Source organism: Mobula birostris, chromosome X (genome assembly GCF_030028105.1).
Source record: "Mobula birostris isolate sMobBir1 chromosome X, sMobBir1.hap1, whole genome shotgun sequence".
Classification (NCBI taxonomy): Eukaryota; Metazoa; Chordata; class Chondrichthyes; order Myliobatiformes; family Myliobatidae; genus Mobula; species Mobula birostris.
In genome coordinates, this window is record NC_092402.1 from 46,611,643 (window position 1) to 46,629,938 (window position 18,296).

General features: G+C 44.6%; 1 protein-coding gene across 1 annotated transcript in view; it reads right to left on the reverse strand.

Annotated features, from left to right (window-relative positions):
* Window positions 1-18,296, reverse strand: part of rapgefl1 (Rap guanine nucleotide exchange factor (GEF)-like 1) — an 83,573-nt gene that overhangs the window by 34,135 nt on the left and 31,142 nt on the right. The window contains exons 4-5 of the mRNA XM_072248865.1: window positions 8,511-8,608; window positions 4,643-4,679 (exon numbers count right to left, since the gene is read on the reverse strand). Of these exons, the coding sequence (XP_072104966.1) occupies window positions 4,643-4,679; window positions 8,511-8,608 (135 nt within the window). The remainder of the gene's footprint in view (window positions 1-4,642; window positions 4,680-8,510; window positions 8,609-18,296) is intronic.

Below are 18,296 nucleotides of genomic sequence, written 5' to 3' on the forward strand. Positions count from 1 at the left end.
CTTGCATCTCCTAGTCCTTCCCATCCGGAATAACACAACTAAATGAAAAAGACAGTACAGTACACAATTTTATTTATTCATTCATTTATTATTTATCTATTAGTAAGACCCTTAACAGAGTTGATGTACAGAGGGACCTTGGTGTCCAAGTCCACAGCTCCTTGAAAGTGGCTATGCAGTTTTATAGGGTGGTTAAAGATTCTGCAGATGCTGAAATCCAGAGCAACACACACAAAAATGGTGGAGGAACTCAGCAGGTCAGGCAGCATCTACGGTGGTAAATAAATACTCAATACTTTGGGCTGAGACCCCTCATCGGGGCTGGAAAGAAAGGGGGAAGGCGCCAGGAAAAATGGTGGGGGAAGTGGTGAAAGAGGATAGCTAGTAGGTGACAGGTGAAGCCAAGTGGTGGATAAGGTAAAGGGCCGGAGAAGGAGGAATCTGAAAGGAGAGGAGAGTGGACCAAGGGAGAAAGGGAAGAAGGAGGGACACCAGGGGGAGGTGATAAGCAGAAGAGGCGACCATGGACCAACATGTCAGAACAGGAATGGGTAGGAATGAAAATGATTGCCCAACAGAAAATTATACTTTTGGCAGATGGAGCAGAGGTGCTCGACAAAGTGGTTCCCCCCAACTCACATCGGGTCTCACCAATGTACAGGAGGCTGTATCGGGAGCACCAGATACAATAGACAACTCGAACAGATTCACTTGTGAAGTGTTGCCTCACCTGGAAGGGCTGTTTGAGGCCCTGAATGGATGTGAGGGAGGTGAATGGGCAGGTGTAGCGTTTCTGTCACTTGCAGGGGTAAATGCCAGGAGGGAGATTAGTGGGGAGGGTCAAATGGACAATAGAATCATGGAGGGAGTGATCCCTTCTTGAAAGCTGAGAGTGAAGGGAGATAAAGATGTAGTTAGTGGTAGGATCCAGCTCAAGACGGTAGAAGTTGCAGAGAACAATGTGCTGGATGTAGAGACTCACGGGGTGGTAGGCGAGGACGAGAGGAACTCTATTCCTGGTAAAGTGACGGGAAGATATGGTGTTCGGAAAATGATGGAGATGTGGGTGAGTGCAGCATTTATGGTGGAGGAAGGGAAATCCCATTCTTTGAACGAGGAGGAGACCTTTGATGTCCTGGAAAGGACAGCCTCTCCCTGGGAATAGATGCAGAAGAGACAAAGGAACTGAGCATTTTTACAGGAGACAGGGTGGGAAGAGGTATAGTCAAGATAGCTGTGGGAAAAGTCAAAGTAGCCATAAAAAAGCATATGCCTGCATGCCTTTATTAGCTGAGCAAAAATTAGTTCTGGAGTCAGGAAGTTATATTGCAACTTTATCAAAACTGTAGTTAGGTTACATCTGGAGGACTGCATTCAGATCTGGTTTCTCCGTTGAGGGAAGGATGTTGAGGTTTTGGAGAGGGTGCAAAAATGATCACCGTAATCAATAGCTTTTAACTTTCTTTTTGAAATTAAGCTTTTGAACCACCTGTACAACCTGGCATTTTTGCGGTGTGAACTTAAGTCTCGAAGGTGCAGGATGGTTGCAGCGTGGCGGGTACAAGCCAAGTTAAGGCAGCAGCGTCCAGGCCAGAGAGCCAGGAAGGAGCCAATGTACAGCCATTGCTGGAGTGGACTTGGAGGTGGATTCGATGCAGCGGAACTGAGGTGAGGCAGAGTCAAGGTAGAGCCTGTGCTCAGGCGCGAGCGCGAGGAAAGACTCGAGGTTCAATCGATTTGAACGCTGGACCGGATCGGAAAGTTCGAGTACTGGCCATATCAAGGCAGCAGAGTTCAGGCCTGAGAGAGCATCAAAGTGGCAGAGCCAGGGTCTGAGAATGAGGAACGACTCGCTGCTTGAACAATTTAAGCACCGAGCTAGATTGAATAAGTCAGGACGTTGAGGCCAGAGGCGAGGGATGGGCTGGTTCAGCTCGCTGCTCCATGACGTTTACCGGTTCCTCTGCTGAACTGAGGCTGCTGCCTGCTCCTGGATCAGATGCAGTGGTGCCTCGCTTCGTGTCTGCACACTGCTTCACTTTCATGACCTTCAGTTCTGAATGCGATTTCCTTACTTTTATTGTTTGCATAATTTCTTTTTTTTCATCTCTGCACACTGGGTGTTTGACGGTCCCCTTTTTAAAAAAAAATGGGTTCTATTGGGTTTCTTTGTTTTGTGGCTGCCTGTAGGGAGATAAATCTCAAGGTTGTGTATAGTATATATACTTCGACAATAAATGAACTTTAAACACGTTTACCAGGATGCTGCCTGTATTAGAGGGCATGAGCTACAAGGAGAGGCTGGACAAACTTAGGTTGTGGAGGGTAACAGCCAGCATCTTTGTATTGTGGGCAAAAGGGACTGTTCCTGTGCTGTCAAGGAAAGCCCCGTTTTCATCACGATACGGAACTCACAGCTGAAAGGGTGTCTGATCCTTCAAGGCTAGTTCCCCTGTTGGCGAGACCTTGCTCGCAAACCATTTTCATTCTTTTCTGGCCTCTGAATCCCACAAATGAAAATAAATTTTCTGACACAGATGGAGACCATTCAGCCTATTGTCTCTGGTGGTAAAAATAATCCTACTTTCCAGCAGAACTGTGGCCCTGCAGATCACTGCTCTTCAAGTGCACATATAAAGTTCAAAGTAAATTTATTGACAAAGTATGTATATGTCACCCTATACAACCCTGAGATTCATCCAGGCACTTTCTAAACGTGGTGAGAGTTTCTGCCTCTACCAGCCTTTCAGTCAGTGAAGAAATCCCCACCAAACATTATGCTAATTAATTTAGTTCTACACTTCCTGCTTGTTGACCTCTGTCAAGAAAAATAGGTCCTTACCATTTACTCTATTCAGGCCCTTCATTATGTTATACATATCAATCCCATTTCCTCTCAGCCTCTTCAGCTCCAAAGGCACCCCTAGCTTATGCAATCTTTCCCCCACTCAATGTTTCGATATACATGTGACAAATAAAGGTAATTTTTAAATTTTATTTTAAGACTAGGCAACATCTGTTAAATCTCCACTGCACCCTCTCCAGTGCAATCTCAAGGTGACCTAGAACATGGTGGGCAGAAATGTACACAATGCCCCCCCTCCACCGTTGTCTGACTCGTGTATAATCTTCTAGTTTTTATACTCTGTGACCCAGCTAATAAAGAAGAGCATGTTTTTTTTTTAACCACCTTATTAACCTATCCCAGTATCTTTAAGGAAAGGTGAATGTACTCTCAAAGATCTCCTACCGTTCCACACCTACTAGTATCCTACCTCATTCTCTTGCCTTATTTCACCAAATGCCATTACTCACATTAGAAGTATAATTTTGGACAAGCAGGTGGGATTGTTGGCAGTGAAAAATATACACTTTGTGGCCACTTTATTAGGTACCTCCTGTATTTACTAGAGTGGCCACTGAGTGTATGTCGGTGGTCTTCTGCTGCTGTAGCCCATCCACTTCAAGGTTCATCATGTTGTGCATTCAGAGATGTTCTTCTGCACACCACTCTTGTAGCACATGGTTAACTGAGTTACTGTCACCTTCTGTCAGCTTGAACCAGTCTGGCCATTCTCCTCTGACCCCTCTCATTAACGAGGTGTTTTGGCACACAGAACTGCTTCTCGCTGGATGTCTTTTGTTCTTCGCACCATTCTATGTCAACTCTAGAGACTACTGTGCATGAAAATCCAGGAAATCAGCAGTTTCAGAGATACTCAAACCACCCCATCTGACACAAATATTCATTCCATGGTCAACGTCACTTAGATCACATTTCTTCCCCACACTGATATTTGGTTTGAACAACTGAACCTCTTAACCACGTCTGCATGCTTTTATGTACAAGTTGCTGCCATGTGGTTGGCTGATTAAATATTTGCATTAACAAGCAAATTACCTAATAAAGTGGCCACTGAGTGTAATTATTTCCATTTCAGACACCCTCTATATGAGAAAGAACATGGACAACACTCCCTCACATTAATTCATTCCTGGCACAAGATGCTTATTTTCTCATGATGTCTCTTTTCATGGGCTCTCTGAAATGGAACTCCAAATCTCTGCTAACTTGTACAATGGCTTCATGTACCACCGAGTTCTTTTCTAACCCAATGAAACAGAGCAAACGTCATCAAAATCACCCTGATAACCATTGCCACCCAATCAATAAACTCAAGTGAAAGTGTTGAGCTACAATGACACTACGTGTTGTTCATATGGTGTGGAAAAGCCACCCAAGCTCAATTGAACTACTCTCTGTAAGGAGTTTGACTGCAGGCTTGTTGGCCTAGAAGGGCCCGTTGCCGTGCTGTATCGCTAAGGAAAATAAAAATTAAACATAACCTAGACTCCCCAAACCACCAGACACAAGGGAGCGCAATTGCTGGAACGTGGAGGAACTCAGTGAGAGGCATCTGTGCAGAGACATATTGGGTTGAAGTCTTGCATTGGGACCAATCCATACAGCCACATTTATTTCATGTAAGCTATTGAGCAAAGGAGGTCTGAAAGTTTTCAGTCAAGGCCAGACTTCCACACAATCCCCACCGTTTGATTACTTGGTCTCCTCAATTCATCATTAGTTCGTACAAGTTTCTTCGTGCTGAAAGGGAATTTTTGAAGCAAGGGGAGGATTTACCTGTTTCTTTCTCAAACAGCTGCAGTCCTCAGGAGGCCTGTGAGAGGTGAATAAATAGTGTTAGTGTTAGACCTGTATCATGCTGAGATACATCCTAGGATGCGCTGGGACACATCATCAGTGATGTAACCTGGGGTCATCGGGTGTTTCGGGTCTTTCAACATCAGACACTCTCGCCCAGGTGACCCAGCCAGGGTTGATCAGGCCCTGGCTTGTCTCCCAGCGGCATTGGTCCATAGGTCACACCTCTTGATCCATAGCCATCTGGAGGTATCATATTATAAGCAACTTCACACTCCATGATAACAAAGAAGACTAGTTAAGCACTTCATGAACACCCACATTAGGTTGTTAATATTCAATAGTGATATGAAGTTTACCACTTCAACAATGCCAGAGGTTATTTATACATTGACTGTAGGCAGGGATTTTACAAAAAACACAATCTGATTATGAAACACCACTTAAATCAGTGGTCCCCAACCTCCAGGCTATGGACCGGTACCGGGCCGCGAAGCATGCAGGGGTGCAGTGGTAGCCGGGATGCACCCAGCACATCTTTAAGAAAAAAGCCAAAATAAACAAGAAATAAACAAGCTGGGCTGACATTTATGTGCCGGGTGGCACCTAATTAATTAGCTTGTTTATCTCGGCTTTTTTCTTAAAGATGTGCTGGGTGCATCCTGGCTACCGCTACACCCCTGCATGCTTCACGGCCCGGTATTGGTCCGCGGCCCGGAGGTTGGGGACCACTGACTTAAATAATATGCCATGTGGATCTCCCATAATTGGGAGTAATAGAGGAAGCTGAAGACCAACAAATATTTTCAGGAATATTCGCACTGTTAATCCTTTGGAAGAGTGGGCAGTGATCTTGTTTGAAAGAATTTACAAGAATGATTCCTGTGATGAGGAGTTTCAGACACAGGCTTAGTGCTCTCTGACTCCATTACGAAGGGCTGTGGTACAGGATGATGCGACTAGGCTGAATAATAGTTCTGCACGGAGTAAATGGGAGAGGTGCCTGTTTGTGTGCTTTAGTGCTCAGATTCTATGACAAGGGAGTTGATTTCCATGGAGCAAAGAATGCTGTGGAGTGACTTAAGAGTTACACCATCTCATAGGTAGTCTAGAATGATTCTGGTGAAGCTCAGCGACTACTTGCCGGCAGCAAACAAAACTAAGAAAATTACTAACTGCTTTATTAATCACACTTATTCCCGGTAAACAATCACCATAATCAATAGACTGAAACTTCCCTTTCGACTTGAGCTTTTGAATGGTGTGAACTGAAGTTTCGAAGGTGCAGTACCATTGCAGCGTGGTGTGTACGGCCTGAATCCAGGAGGATTTCTTCCGGGCACGAGCGCGGGGAATGAGGTAATGCATGGCCATTGCTGGAGCGGACTTGGTGGCGATTTGAAGCGGCAGAACCAAGGAGAGGCGAGCGAGGCAAGGCGGAGCCCAGGCCCAAGAGCGAGGAGGGACCCGAGGTTTGCTCGATTTGAGCGCCAGGCCAAATTGGAAAGTTTGGGTGCAGGCTGCATTGATGCGGTGGGACCCGGGCCCTAGAGCATAAAGCAGCAGAGCCCGGGTTCGAGAGCAACGAATGACCCAAGGTTTGGACGACTTAAGTGCCAGGCCAGGTTAAAAATGTCAGGGTGTCGGGACAGGCCGGTTCAGCTTGCCACTCTGAGAGGTTTACTTTTCTCTGCTCTGAACTGAGACCGTGGCCTGCAAATGATGGGCTCCTGGACCGGCTACAGAGATGACTGGCTTTGTAGCCGTGGGCTCGCTTTCCTGAACTTCAGTTCTAAATGTTATTTGCTTACTTTTATTATCTGTACTATTTGTTTTTTCCCCCTCTCTGCATACTGAGTGTTTGACTGTCATCATTTTTTTAAAAAAAATGGGTTCTATTGGGTTTCTTTGTTTTGTAGCTGCCTGTAAGGAGACGAATCTCAGGATTGTATATACTTTGATAATGAACGTATTTTGAACTTTTGAACTTCGAAAGGGTAAATAGACAGAACCTGTTCCACTAACAAATAGTTCAAAGGCCAGGGGCACAATTTTTAAATTTTTAAATTCCGTCCCGAAGACTTAATGGAGAAGTGAGGACAAGGAGAGCAGTTGTGACCTAGAATTTACTTCCTGATGGTGTGAGAGAAACTGCCAATCAGGTCCTTCAAAGGGAAATACACTGACGTTACCGCAAATTCATTTTCAGGGCTATGGGGAAAGAGGAGGATGGCGAATCAGCATAGACTTGATGGGCTAAATTGACTTCTTTGAAACTCTCTGATTATGGACGTTATGGGCGGTGTGCTAATTGTCACTTGGCAAGTAACACAGAGGCTTGGATGCAAAAATCACCACCAACAATGACAGCGCCAGAATTTGAGATTGCATTTCAATGGGAATTGATTCAAGCTACTTTGAGCTATGCCGTCCATCAGAGTGCAGAAGATTTTGCCCCAGTCTGCATACATGCGACAGATTTCACCACCAAGGGTCCAGCAAGGGTCTTGCAAGACCTTTAGTGGAACAAAATGAGCCAGAGATGACTGTCTCAAAGAACAGAGGATGAACCTTCTTCCGGAAGGGCACATTGAAAGAGCAAACTCCTTTTGATGAGATGAGTTTAACCAGCAAGAACGAGCTGTTTCTGCATGTCAGTGGCTCCAGCTGTGAGATAAGAGAATGTTTTAAGTTTCTCCAGTAAATTAGTTCTTTAGCCAGCGGGTAATGAACCTGTGGAATTTGTTGACATAGACATATGTGGAGGTCAAGTTATTACGTATACTTAAAGCAAAGGTTGATAGGTTCTTGATTAGTCGGGGCATCTAAGGTTACAGGGAGAAGGCAGGAGAATGGGGTTGAGAGGGATAATAAATCAGCCACGACTGAATGGCAGAGTAGACTCGATGGGCCAAATGGCCTAATTCTGCTCCTATGTTTTATGGTTTAAATGAATTTGTTGCACATTCAATGATTTCGGAACAGCTCCTTCTGCTTTGCCATCAAATTTCTGAACTATTGTTGAAACCATGAGCACTACGTCACTATTTTGCAGTATTTATTATATATTTCTTATCGTAACATAGTCATTTTTAATGTATTGCACTGTACTGCTGCAGCAAAGCAAATAATTTCATGACACGTTAGTGAGAATAAGCCTGATTCTGATGCACTCTAGCACACCACAGCCATCACCCCATAGACTCCAATCCTGGGAAAATGGATAAGATTAAAATGTAACATCCCTGCCAACTCCTGATCCAAAGTGGGAAAGGAGGACACAGAGGCTCTGTGTAAGCACACCTTTCCACAAAATACCTATATACTTGTCCTACAAAGGACCTCCTGCCTCAGTTGTGTCAGAATCTACCAGTCTGGCCTCAGTAGCCATTGCAGAATGGAGCCAAAGCAACTCCTCCTCATCCTGAGGGACAGAAGGTGGTGAAGACAACGACGACAAAGAAGAAAAATATCTATCAAGGAATATGCACTATTCCTTCATTTCAATTATCCTATATTCCTCTCTGAAGTTGAACCGTATCGGATCAATTGCGAGAATGTGGCAAATGCGTATGCAGGCGATTGATTGCGTGGTGAATCGATTGGGCCTCCTACGTGCGGGAGATGCACTCTTTTTGCGCAGGCTTTCGAATGCGCATGTTTTTATGTCAGCGGGCCCGGTTCATCGCTCCTGCACTGCAGGTTGCCCAGCGCATTCCATGGCTAAAATGATTCATTGAAAAAGTTTAATTTGTTCTTGCTCGCACATACATAACAGAAGCAGCTTTGCATTTCTGCCATGTTTGATTCCTCACTTTCTTTCTACATGTACAGTTTCACTCCTGACCTGTATTCCACTGTTTCCACCATGTGCTGAAGTCTCGAGATCTCGTCATTCAGACTTGGATAGAGTTGCAGGTCCTTTCTGGCAATAGTATTCAGGTCCTATTTGATTTAAATAAATACACAGAAAAATAAATAAATGAATAAGTACAGAGATATTTATTTGCAGATCCTCCCCAGGCTATGAACACCTCACTATGTACAGCCTGCACGTGTTCAAGAGACTGACAGGATAGATTTGCTGGCTGCAAGTATCTTTCCATTAGACCATAAGTCACAGGAGCAGAATTAGGTCATTCGGCCCATCGAGTCTGCTCCGCCATTCAATCATGGCTAGTTTATTATCCACCCCAACCCCATTCTCCTGCCTTCTCCTCGTAACCTTTGGTTTGTAAGGGTGATAAAGGTTACAGGGTGAATGCAGGAGAATGGGGTTGAGAGGGAAAATAAATCAGCCATGATAGAATGGCAGAGCAAACTCATTGGCCAGTTTTATGCCTTATGGTCTTTCAATATTTGATAGGTTCACTGAGATTCTTTCACCAGGTGGGGACTCTGTTTTCTATAATATCATTGCATCTTGCAGAGGAATCTGAATGGTTGAACATAGTGCCCTGGTTTAACTACACATTTCGCTTGGTTGGCCCATGTCTTTACTTAAACATATTGCTGGGTAGGCAATATTTTTGACTTGTGAATTGTTTGGAGGTGTAGAGTGAGCTGTGCGAGTATGGAAGACACTGTGTTTTCCTGTCTCTTTGGCTGACAGCGGCTGCTGTTAATCCCATCAGACCACATGGCCAGCGGCCACGCATAGAGCAGCAGCACGTGGATCACGGAGGGGGCAGCTGTGCAGCCGAAAGCCCGTCACATTTCAAACTCAGCAACAACTGGCCAACTGTGCTTTCTCAAAGTAGCGAGAGCCAGGCCATTTCCCTTCGGGCCAGGTCTGTGTAATACAAATTAGCTGAAGGTCTTGCGAAACTGACCCCACCAGTTACTGGTAGCGCAGGAAGATGTTCAAAGTTCAAAGTACTTTTATTATCAATGTATACTATACACAACCTTGAGATTTGTCTTCTTACAGGCAGCCATAAAACAAAGAAACCCAATAGAACCCATTTTTAAAAAAGGCCGTGAAACACCCAATGTGCAGGAAAATAAATGTGTAGATAACAAAAGTAAGCAAATAATATTCAGAACTGAAGTTCACGAAAGTGAGTCCACAGCCACGAAGCCAGTCACAGCCGATCCAGGAGCCCGTTAGTTGCAGGCCACAGCCTCAGTTCAGTGCAATGATGAGTAAACCTTGCCGAGCAGTGAGCTGAACACCAGCCCATCCATCTCCTCTGGCTCTGACACCCTGACCTTTTCAATCTGGCTTAAGGTTGACCAAACAGTGGGTTGTTCCTCGCTCTCAAACCCAGACCCTGCTGCTTCGATATGCTCTTGGGCCCAGGACCCAACTCCTCGATTCGGCCCATATCTGAACTTTCCAATCTGGCCCGGTGCTTAAATCAGTCAAACATCGGCTTGTTCTTCACTCTCGAGCCCGGGCCTCGCTGCCTCAACTCTGATCTGCCACTTTGAATCATCTTCAAGTCTGGTCCAGCAGTGGCTCATTCCTCACTCTCAGGGCCAGGCCCTGCTGCCTCGATTCAGCCCATACACGTCATATCGCAACTGCCCTTTACCTGAAACTTCAGTTCACACTGCAAAAATGCCAGCTCGTACAGTCTACTCAAAAGCTCAACTCTGAAAGGTAACTTATGGGTCATTGATTGCAGTGATCATTTACCTGATAAAGTGTGATTAATAAAGTAGCTAGTAGTTTTGCTTGCTGCCAGCAAGTCGTCACCGTATGTCACCAGCGTCATTTTAAACCGGATGTTTGTGGGAGATGTGTTAACAGGAAAGTTCTGAACATCCTGAGGTCTGTGTGGTCCTGATAACACAAACTACAGACAACAAAGGTACTGTATGTAGTGCAACAGTTTGGCCATATTCATTTGCTTCTTCCAGAACATCACTACAGTGTGTGCCAGATTCTCCAAGGAAAGTGATCTCTGTTTACAGCCATTAGTCACTGCAGTTCCTGATCCACAACTCCAAGGTCGCTGCCTGCTTTCCGGATTCTTCCACCCAGTCACAGTGAGCTCCACTAGCAGATAGTTCAACTCACACATCTCATTCTTTTGTTCTTCCTTGTGCTCAGCTCTCCCCATTGTTGGTTGTGTGTCTGTTTGTGAGAGAGAACAGAGAACGTGTGTGTCTGTGAAGTAAGAAAGGTGTATGTCTGTGAAAAGGAAAGAAAGAGCGAAAAATGTGCATGTAAAAGGGGATAGAAAGTATGTGTGTAAGCACGTGCTCGAGCGTGTAAGAGAATATGTGTGTTTTTGAAATGTGAGAAAAGGTGTACGCGTGTCTGTGAAAAGGAAAAAGAGAAAAATGTGTGTGAAAAAATGGAGAGAATGTGTGAATGTGAGTGTAACCATGCGTTTGTGTTTGAAAGACGAGAGAGAAAGTTTGTGTACATGGGGGGGGTGAGATAAAAGAGGAGAGAAAAGAGAAAAAAGAGGGAGAGGGAGTATGATAGTAAGAATTTACTTGTGTCCCTCTCATATGATCATACGCTCAACTTTCAGTCATTAACCCTTAGTTCTGATCAGATCTAAGAAGTGGGGATGTTTGCAGATGACTGCACAAATGTTCTGCACCATTTGTGACTCCTCAGGTAGTGAAGCAGTTTATGCCTAAATGCAGCAGGACCTGGGCAATATCCAGGCTTGGGCTGACAAGTGGCAAGCAACATTTGAGGCATCAAAGTGCCAGGCAATACCATCTCCAACAAGAGAGGCTCTAACCATCGTCCCTTGATATTCAGTGCATCACCATCACTGAATTCCCTACTATCAACATCCTGGGGGTTACCACTGACAGGAAACTGAACTGGTCTAGCCATATAAACACCATGGCTACCAGAGCAGGTCAAAAGCTAGGAATCCTGCGGCATTTAACTCACCTCCTGACTCCCCAAAGCCCGTCCGCCACCGACAAGGCTCAGGTCAGAAGTGTAATGGAATACTCATCACTCACCTGGATGAGCGCAGCTCCATCGACACTCGAGAAGCTTGACACCATCCAGTACAAGGCAGCCCACTTGACTGGTACCCCTTCCACAAGCATCCAATCCCTCCACCATTGATGAGCAGTGGCAGCAGTGTGTACTATCTACAAGATGCACTGCAACAACACAACGAAGTTCCTAAGGCAGCACCTTCCAGACCCACGACCACTACCATCCAGAATGATGAGATCAGCAGATACCTGGGAACACCACCACTTGGAAATCCCCCTCCAAGTTGCTCACCATCTCGACTTGGAAACATTAGATTAGATTAGATTATGAGGACATGCAGTCCTCTTTTATTGTCATTTAGTAATGCATGCATTAAGAAATGATACAATGATCCAGAATAGTATCACAGAAACACAAGACAAACCAAAACTAAAAAAAACTGACAAAATCCACATAATTATAACATATAGTTACAACAGTGCAAAGCAATACCGTAATTTGATAAAGAACAGACCATGGGCACGGTAAAAAAAAAGACTCAGTCTCTCGAAAGTCCCATCATCTCACGCAGACGGTAGAAGGAAGAAACTCTCCCTGCCATGAGCTTCTAGCGCCGCAAACTTGCCAACGCAGCACCCTGGAAACACCCGACTACAGACAACTCCAGTCCGTCCGAAAACTTCGATCCTCCAACCAGCCCTCCGACACCAAGCACCATCTCTGCTGAGCGCTTCGACCCTGGCCCTGACAATAGGCAAAGCCAAGGATTTGGGGCCTTCCCCTCCGGAGATTCTCAATCGCACAGTAGCAGCGGCAGCGAAGCAGGCATTTCAGAAGTTTCTCCAGATGTTCCTCCATGCTTCTCACGTCTGTCTCCATCAAATCAGGATTGTGCACGGTACCTACTTAACAAATACGATATCATTTCGGAGCGGCCGCGCACACTGCGTCGCGCTGCCATCTTCTCCTCCCCTCCTTATATTGCCGTTCCTTCATTGTTGCTGCGTCAAAATCATGGAATTCCCTCCTTGACAGCACTGTGGGTGTCCCTACACCTCAGGGACTGCAGTGGTTCACCACCTTCTTAAAGGTGCTGAATGCTGCCTTAGCTGGCGATGCCCACATCCCGTAAATGAATAAATATATTTTCTTTAAAAAATGGCCTTGGTGGCGCTCAAACTTCATTCAGTAATTTCTGTCTTTTCCCCTCACTGTTCTCAGATACCGCTGTACTTGGAGAGCATGTACCATATAAATGCAAGTTATTAAATTCAGCAGTAGGATCACTCAGTCAGTTCAATGCTCAAACTGGTGCTTGCTTCCCTGAGATTACGGGTCTGTGATTATGGCTGAACCCTGTTGGCAGCTAGATGACAGCTCCTAATAGGATGTAGGGCACACACCAGACCTCTGTGTCTCACACTCCAGTGCAGAGCAGGAAACATGCTGGAAGTCAATGCTGCCATATCTCAATCCTCACTCTGCACCTGGGCCCACCAGAGGTTGCTGAGCTGAACGTGGATGCACTTTGCATCTGGCCCCTCAACATTACACCATCTGGAACTGACCAGCAACATGGCTCCATTTAATGGGATCACTGATAGGAAGGGGATTCCCAACTTATATTCAAAAGTCTTAAGCCTTTTCTATATTTTTCTTTTTTCAATGTATATTTATGTTTCAAATTTACAAAGCTTCCAATGCTTTTATATACAGTTAAAATTAAGAAGTTTCAAAATAGCCCCAATTAATTGAAGATTAGCTTATTTAGCTAACCTGGTCAGATTGGAAGAGTTGGGCTGAAAGCCGTTTTCCTTTGCTGTATAACATATGACATAGAAGCATAATTAGACCTTTCGGCCCATTGAGTCTGCCCCGACATTGAATCATGGCTGATTTGTTTTCCCTCTCAACCCCATTATTCTGTCTTCTCCCCATAACCTTTGAAGCCCTTACTAATCAATGACTTATCAACTTCAACTTTAATTACACCCAACGATTCGGACTCCACAACCACCTGTGGCAATGAATTCCATAGATTCACCACCCTCTCGTTACAGAAATTCCTCCTCATTTCTGTTCTGGAGGATTTTCGTTGTATCCTGGTGCTGTTCCCTCTGGTCCTAGACTTCCCCATTTTTGGAAACATCAGCTCTGCATCCACTACATCTCGGTCTTTCAATATTCGCTGTATTTGGAAACAGAAGATGGAACCTTTCTCCCCACCACCTGCAGCTTGCTCACAGACCACATCCTCAGCAGGAGGCAGCAATGGCAAAATTGTCAGTAGAATGGACGTTGCATATCTGAACAGGGTATCTCTAGGTTTTTGTTTTAACTTCTACTCCTGTTTCAGGACCCCTTTTAGCTTGGTGAACCAGAACTATAGAACTCTACGCCTGAATTTATTAGAGCCAATTCTCAACAATAATACTTGATACTCCTGAACATTAAACAGTCACATTTCAAAGTTCACTCAAAACAGGCAAATGAACTCGGGATGACCCAAGTCTTGGTTTACCTAACTGCAGTTAGAATTGTGGACTTAAGGGAACAGGTCAATCTTTATAATATGATAAAATAGTTTCAGCACAATCCAGTCACTGATTGCATTACCAAAGAATGTGCTAATTACATACAAGTCATAAAGTAAGGAAGGCAAATGTAATGTTAGCATTTATATCCAGAAGGTTAGAATACAAAAGCAAGGCTGTAATGCTGGGGCTTTACAAGGCCGTGGTCAGACTGCTTTTGAAGTATTCTGAGCAGTTTTGGCCCCTTATCCAAGAAAGGTGTGCTGGCATTGGTCAAAAGCATGTTCACAAGATCCTTGGGAATGAAAGGGTTAACATAGGTGAAGTGTTTTACAGCTCTGGGCCTGTACTCACTAGAGGTCAGAAGAATGATGGGGATCTCATAGAAACCTATCGAATGTTGAAAGATCTAGATAGCATGGACGGGGAGAGGATATTTCCTAAAGAGGGGGAGTCTGGGATCAGAGGGCACAGCCTCAGAATACATGGAATCCCTTTAGAACAGAGATGAGGGGTAATTTCTTCAACCAGAGGGTGGTGAATATTTGAAGGGACAACTCTGAGGTGTTAGATTAGGAGGTAACCATCGTTATCTGTTCCCGGAATGACAGACATGTTAGAGGACTATAGTTGAGCGTGATTTGCACGAACCCACCGATTTGAAGGAGGTGGCTCCAAGAATAGATCTTCCAGTGGCATTTATCCAGGATTATTAGCAAACTGTTGTTTGTGGGAGTTTGCTGAATGCAACTTGGCTGCTGAATTCCCTTTATTACAACAAAGACTACATTTCAAATGTATGCTATTGGTTGTAATGTATGGTGGGGAAGTCTAGGACCAGAGGGTATAACCTCAGAATACAAAGACATCCCTTTAGAACAGAGATGAGGATGGTGAATCTGTGGAATTCTGCTCCGATCGCTTACGGCCTATTAAAATTCAACTCAATAAATCACAATACAGCAGATGTAATCTACTGGGGTACTTTAGAATGGAGTACTTGAGAAGGTGGGCAGACTGGGGAATCCATTGCATTTCTAGGAAAGGGAGGCAAGGTTGGGATGAGGTGTCAGAGGTCAGTTTTTCACACAGAGAGTGGTGGGTGCATGGAATGCACTGCCAGCAACAGTGGTGGAGGCGGATAAAATAGGGTCCTATAAGAGACATGGTTGGCACAACTTTGTGGGCCGAAGGTCCTGTAATGTGTAGATTTCTACGTTCTATGAAACCAGAACAGGGAAATTGTTGGGAGTATTATTGAGGACATGAGTAAGAATGGAAGGTTAGGGCTTAGGCCAGTGAGGGAAGGGGGTTAATTCAGGTGAAAAAAGCAAGGAGCAAACAGCGTCAAGTGAGGTTAGTCTTGAACCAAATGGGTCTTCCAATCAGTGTCATAAACAAGAGATTCTGCCGGTGCTGGAAATCCAAATTAACACACACAAAGTGCTGGAAAACTCAGCAGATCAGGCAGCATCAATGGAGAGAAATAAGCAGTCAACTTTTCAGGCCAAAACCCTTCATCAGGACTGGAAAGGAAGGGGGAAGAAGTCAGAATAAAACGTGGGGGAAGGGAAGGGAAGGTGTACAAACTAGGTTATAGGAGAAACCAGATGAGGGGGAGGGGGAGAATGAAGTAAGAAACAGGTAGGAGATTGGAGGAAAAGGTAAAGGGTTGGAGGAGGAGGAGGAATCTGATGAGAGCAAGGAAAGGAGGAGAGGCACCAGAAGGAGGTGATAGGCAGATGAGAAGAAGAGAAAGTGCAAGAGGGGAGCCAGAATGGGAAATGGAAAAAGAGATGGGAGAAGGAGGGAGAAATTACGGGAAGTTAGAGAAATTGATTCCAATCAGTGTCGTACTTCAGGAGGAGCACAACGTGGAGAAGAGTGTGTGAATCACCTCAGATATGCAAGGGGGAAAGCACACACTAAAGTGCTCAGATAAACTATTGGCATGAAATAAGCTGAAAGTAGTACTGACTGTGATTCATCTGAGGAAAATCAAACCACAGCCACTTAAACTGGGAAAGAACGTGTTTTGTGACTGAATTTCCAGGCAATAAATCAGCCAAATAAAGCAACACACATCAAAGTTGCTGGTGAATGCAGCAGGCCAGGCAGCATCTCTAGGAAGAGGTACAGTCGACGTTTCAGGCCGAGACCCTTCGTCAGGACTAACTGAAGGAAGAGCTAATAAGAGATTTGAAAGTGGGAGGGGGAGCCAAATAAAGTGATCTTTCTTCTGCTATTATCACCCACCATCCTGCTTTCATGACCAAATTAGTTCTCACATATGGCTTAATCCACCATTTGCTCCATGTCAAAGGTGTACTCATAGGAAAAAGAATGGGTCTTCCTGAATGATATGTGGAACAATCCATGTTTCAGTCCTTTGGCCATCTCCCTCAGAGTCATAGAACACCACAACACTATCACCACTCTGAGTGAAGTAGTTCCTCCTCATGTTCCTCTTAAACATTTCAACTTTCACCCTTAACCCCTGACCTTTAGTTCTAGTTTCACCCACACATGATGGAAAAAGCCTACTTGCATTTACCCCATCTATAGCACTCATAAATTTGTATACCTCTATCAAATCTCCCCTCATTATCCTACATTCTAGGGAACAAAGTACTAACCTATCCAACCTTTCCTTACAACTCAAGTCTCGGCAACATCCTTGTAAATTTTCTCTGTACCCTTCAATCTTATTGATATCTTTTCTGTAGGTAGGTGACCAGAACTGCACACAATACTCCAAACTGGCCCTCACTAACGTCTTGTACAACTTCAACATAACATCCCAACTCCTGTACTCAATGCATTGTTTTATGATTCATCTCTATTCCCGGTGCCTTGATGACTGTTGGTTCAGCTTCCTGCTCTCATACAGTCCTCAGAGGCTTCATTGTCATTGCTGCCAATATCCTCCTAACTCCCACTTTCAAATGGTCCTTGCCCAATTCATTTATTTCCTCAAATTTTCTATCTCTATCTCAGGGGATTGATTAGCAACATTATTGGCCTCAGATCCCCACGGGTATTTTAACAGTACCTTCACCCACCCTGCTTCTTGTAAAGACTTGGTACAGGGTGGGTGAAGGTACTATTTATTCCCCTCCATAGGTGCTGCCTGACCTGCTGAGCTCCTCCAGCAACTGCAGAATCTCTTGTGCATCAATAACTTTGTTTCTTTCAAAGATACCAGGATGATGGGAAGGGCAGATGTTGTACCTCCAGCAGCTACATGGGAAAGTGCTTGTATGAGAAGTGGGGCAAGTGCCGGTGCAGATAGAACAGTGAACCAGAAAGCTATGAACGGAACAGGCTTTCAGAATGCTGAAAAGGGAAGGGCGAGGAAGACGTGCTTGGTGTTGTCATCATGTTGAAAGTGTCAGAAATTACAGAGGATGATACATGTATTTTGGACACTTTCTATTTTTATTTCGGATTATTCTTTTTGAGATTTTTTTCCCAGTGTCCTTTTCCCTCTATTGCCTGACATTGTGGATTGCTGGGATGTTTCCCATATATTTGTGCAGTCTCCAAGGTACCACTTTACAGTTTTAAGTCTTGGCAGCAAGTGATAGTGGCAGGGACACCATCACAGCCAATGCCAGTCTTCTGCAAACTCATAGAATTTTCTTTTGAACTTCAAAAGTAAAGTTTACTCATAAAGAAATATACACAAGCAGCACATAAAATATACAAAGCACCATTGCACACATGCAGCCTCTAGGTGATACACACTTCAAGTGTATGGTTGGATTTTTACAGAGGGCTTAGCTTCACATTGTGGACTTGTGGCAGGGCCTGAGACTGCAGTCTTTCCCCATCAGGGTTTTTGTGTTGGCCTCAGCACACATCTTGCTGCGTCCTCCTGCAGCCTGGAATGTGCCAGTCAGCAGCATTCCCCTACAAACATCTTGTTGTGCTGGATGACCAACAAGTTTCAGGCAGATCAAAGTGCATCTTTCACTGAGTTTGTGAACTTCCAGCAGCACCTGATATTTGTCTCAGTGTGTGCCGCTGGGAACAGGCCATAGATCAGAGTGTGCAAACAGTGGAGATGGTCCCAAAGCCATTTGCGTTTGCATCATTTATGATACTTGTAACAGAATTCTTACTATTTACAAAGACACATGGCTCCTCTAGTAAAGTGGTAATAAAAATGTAATCA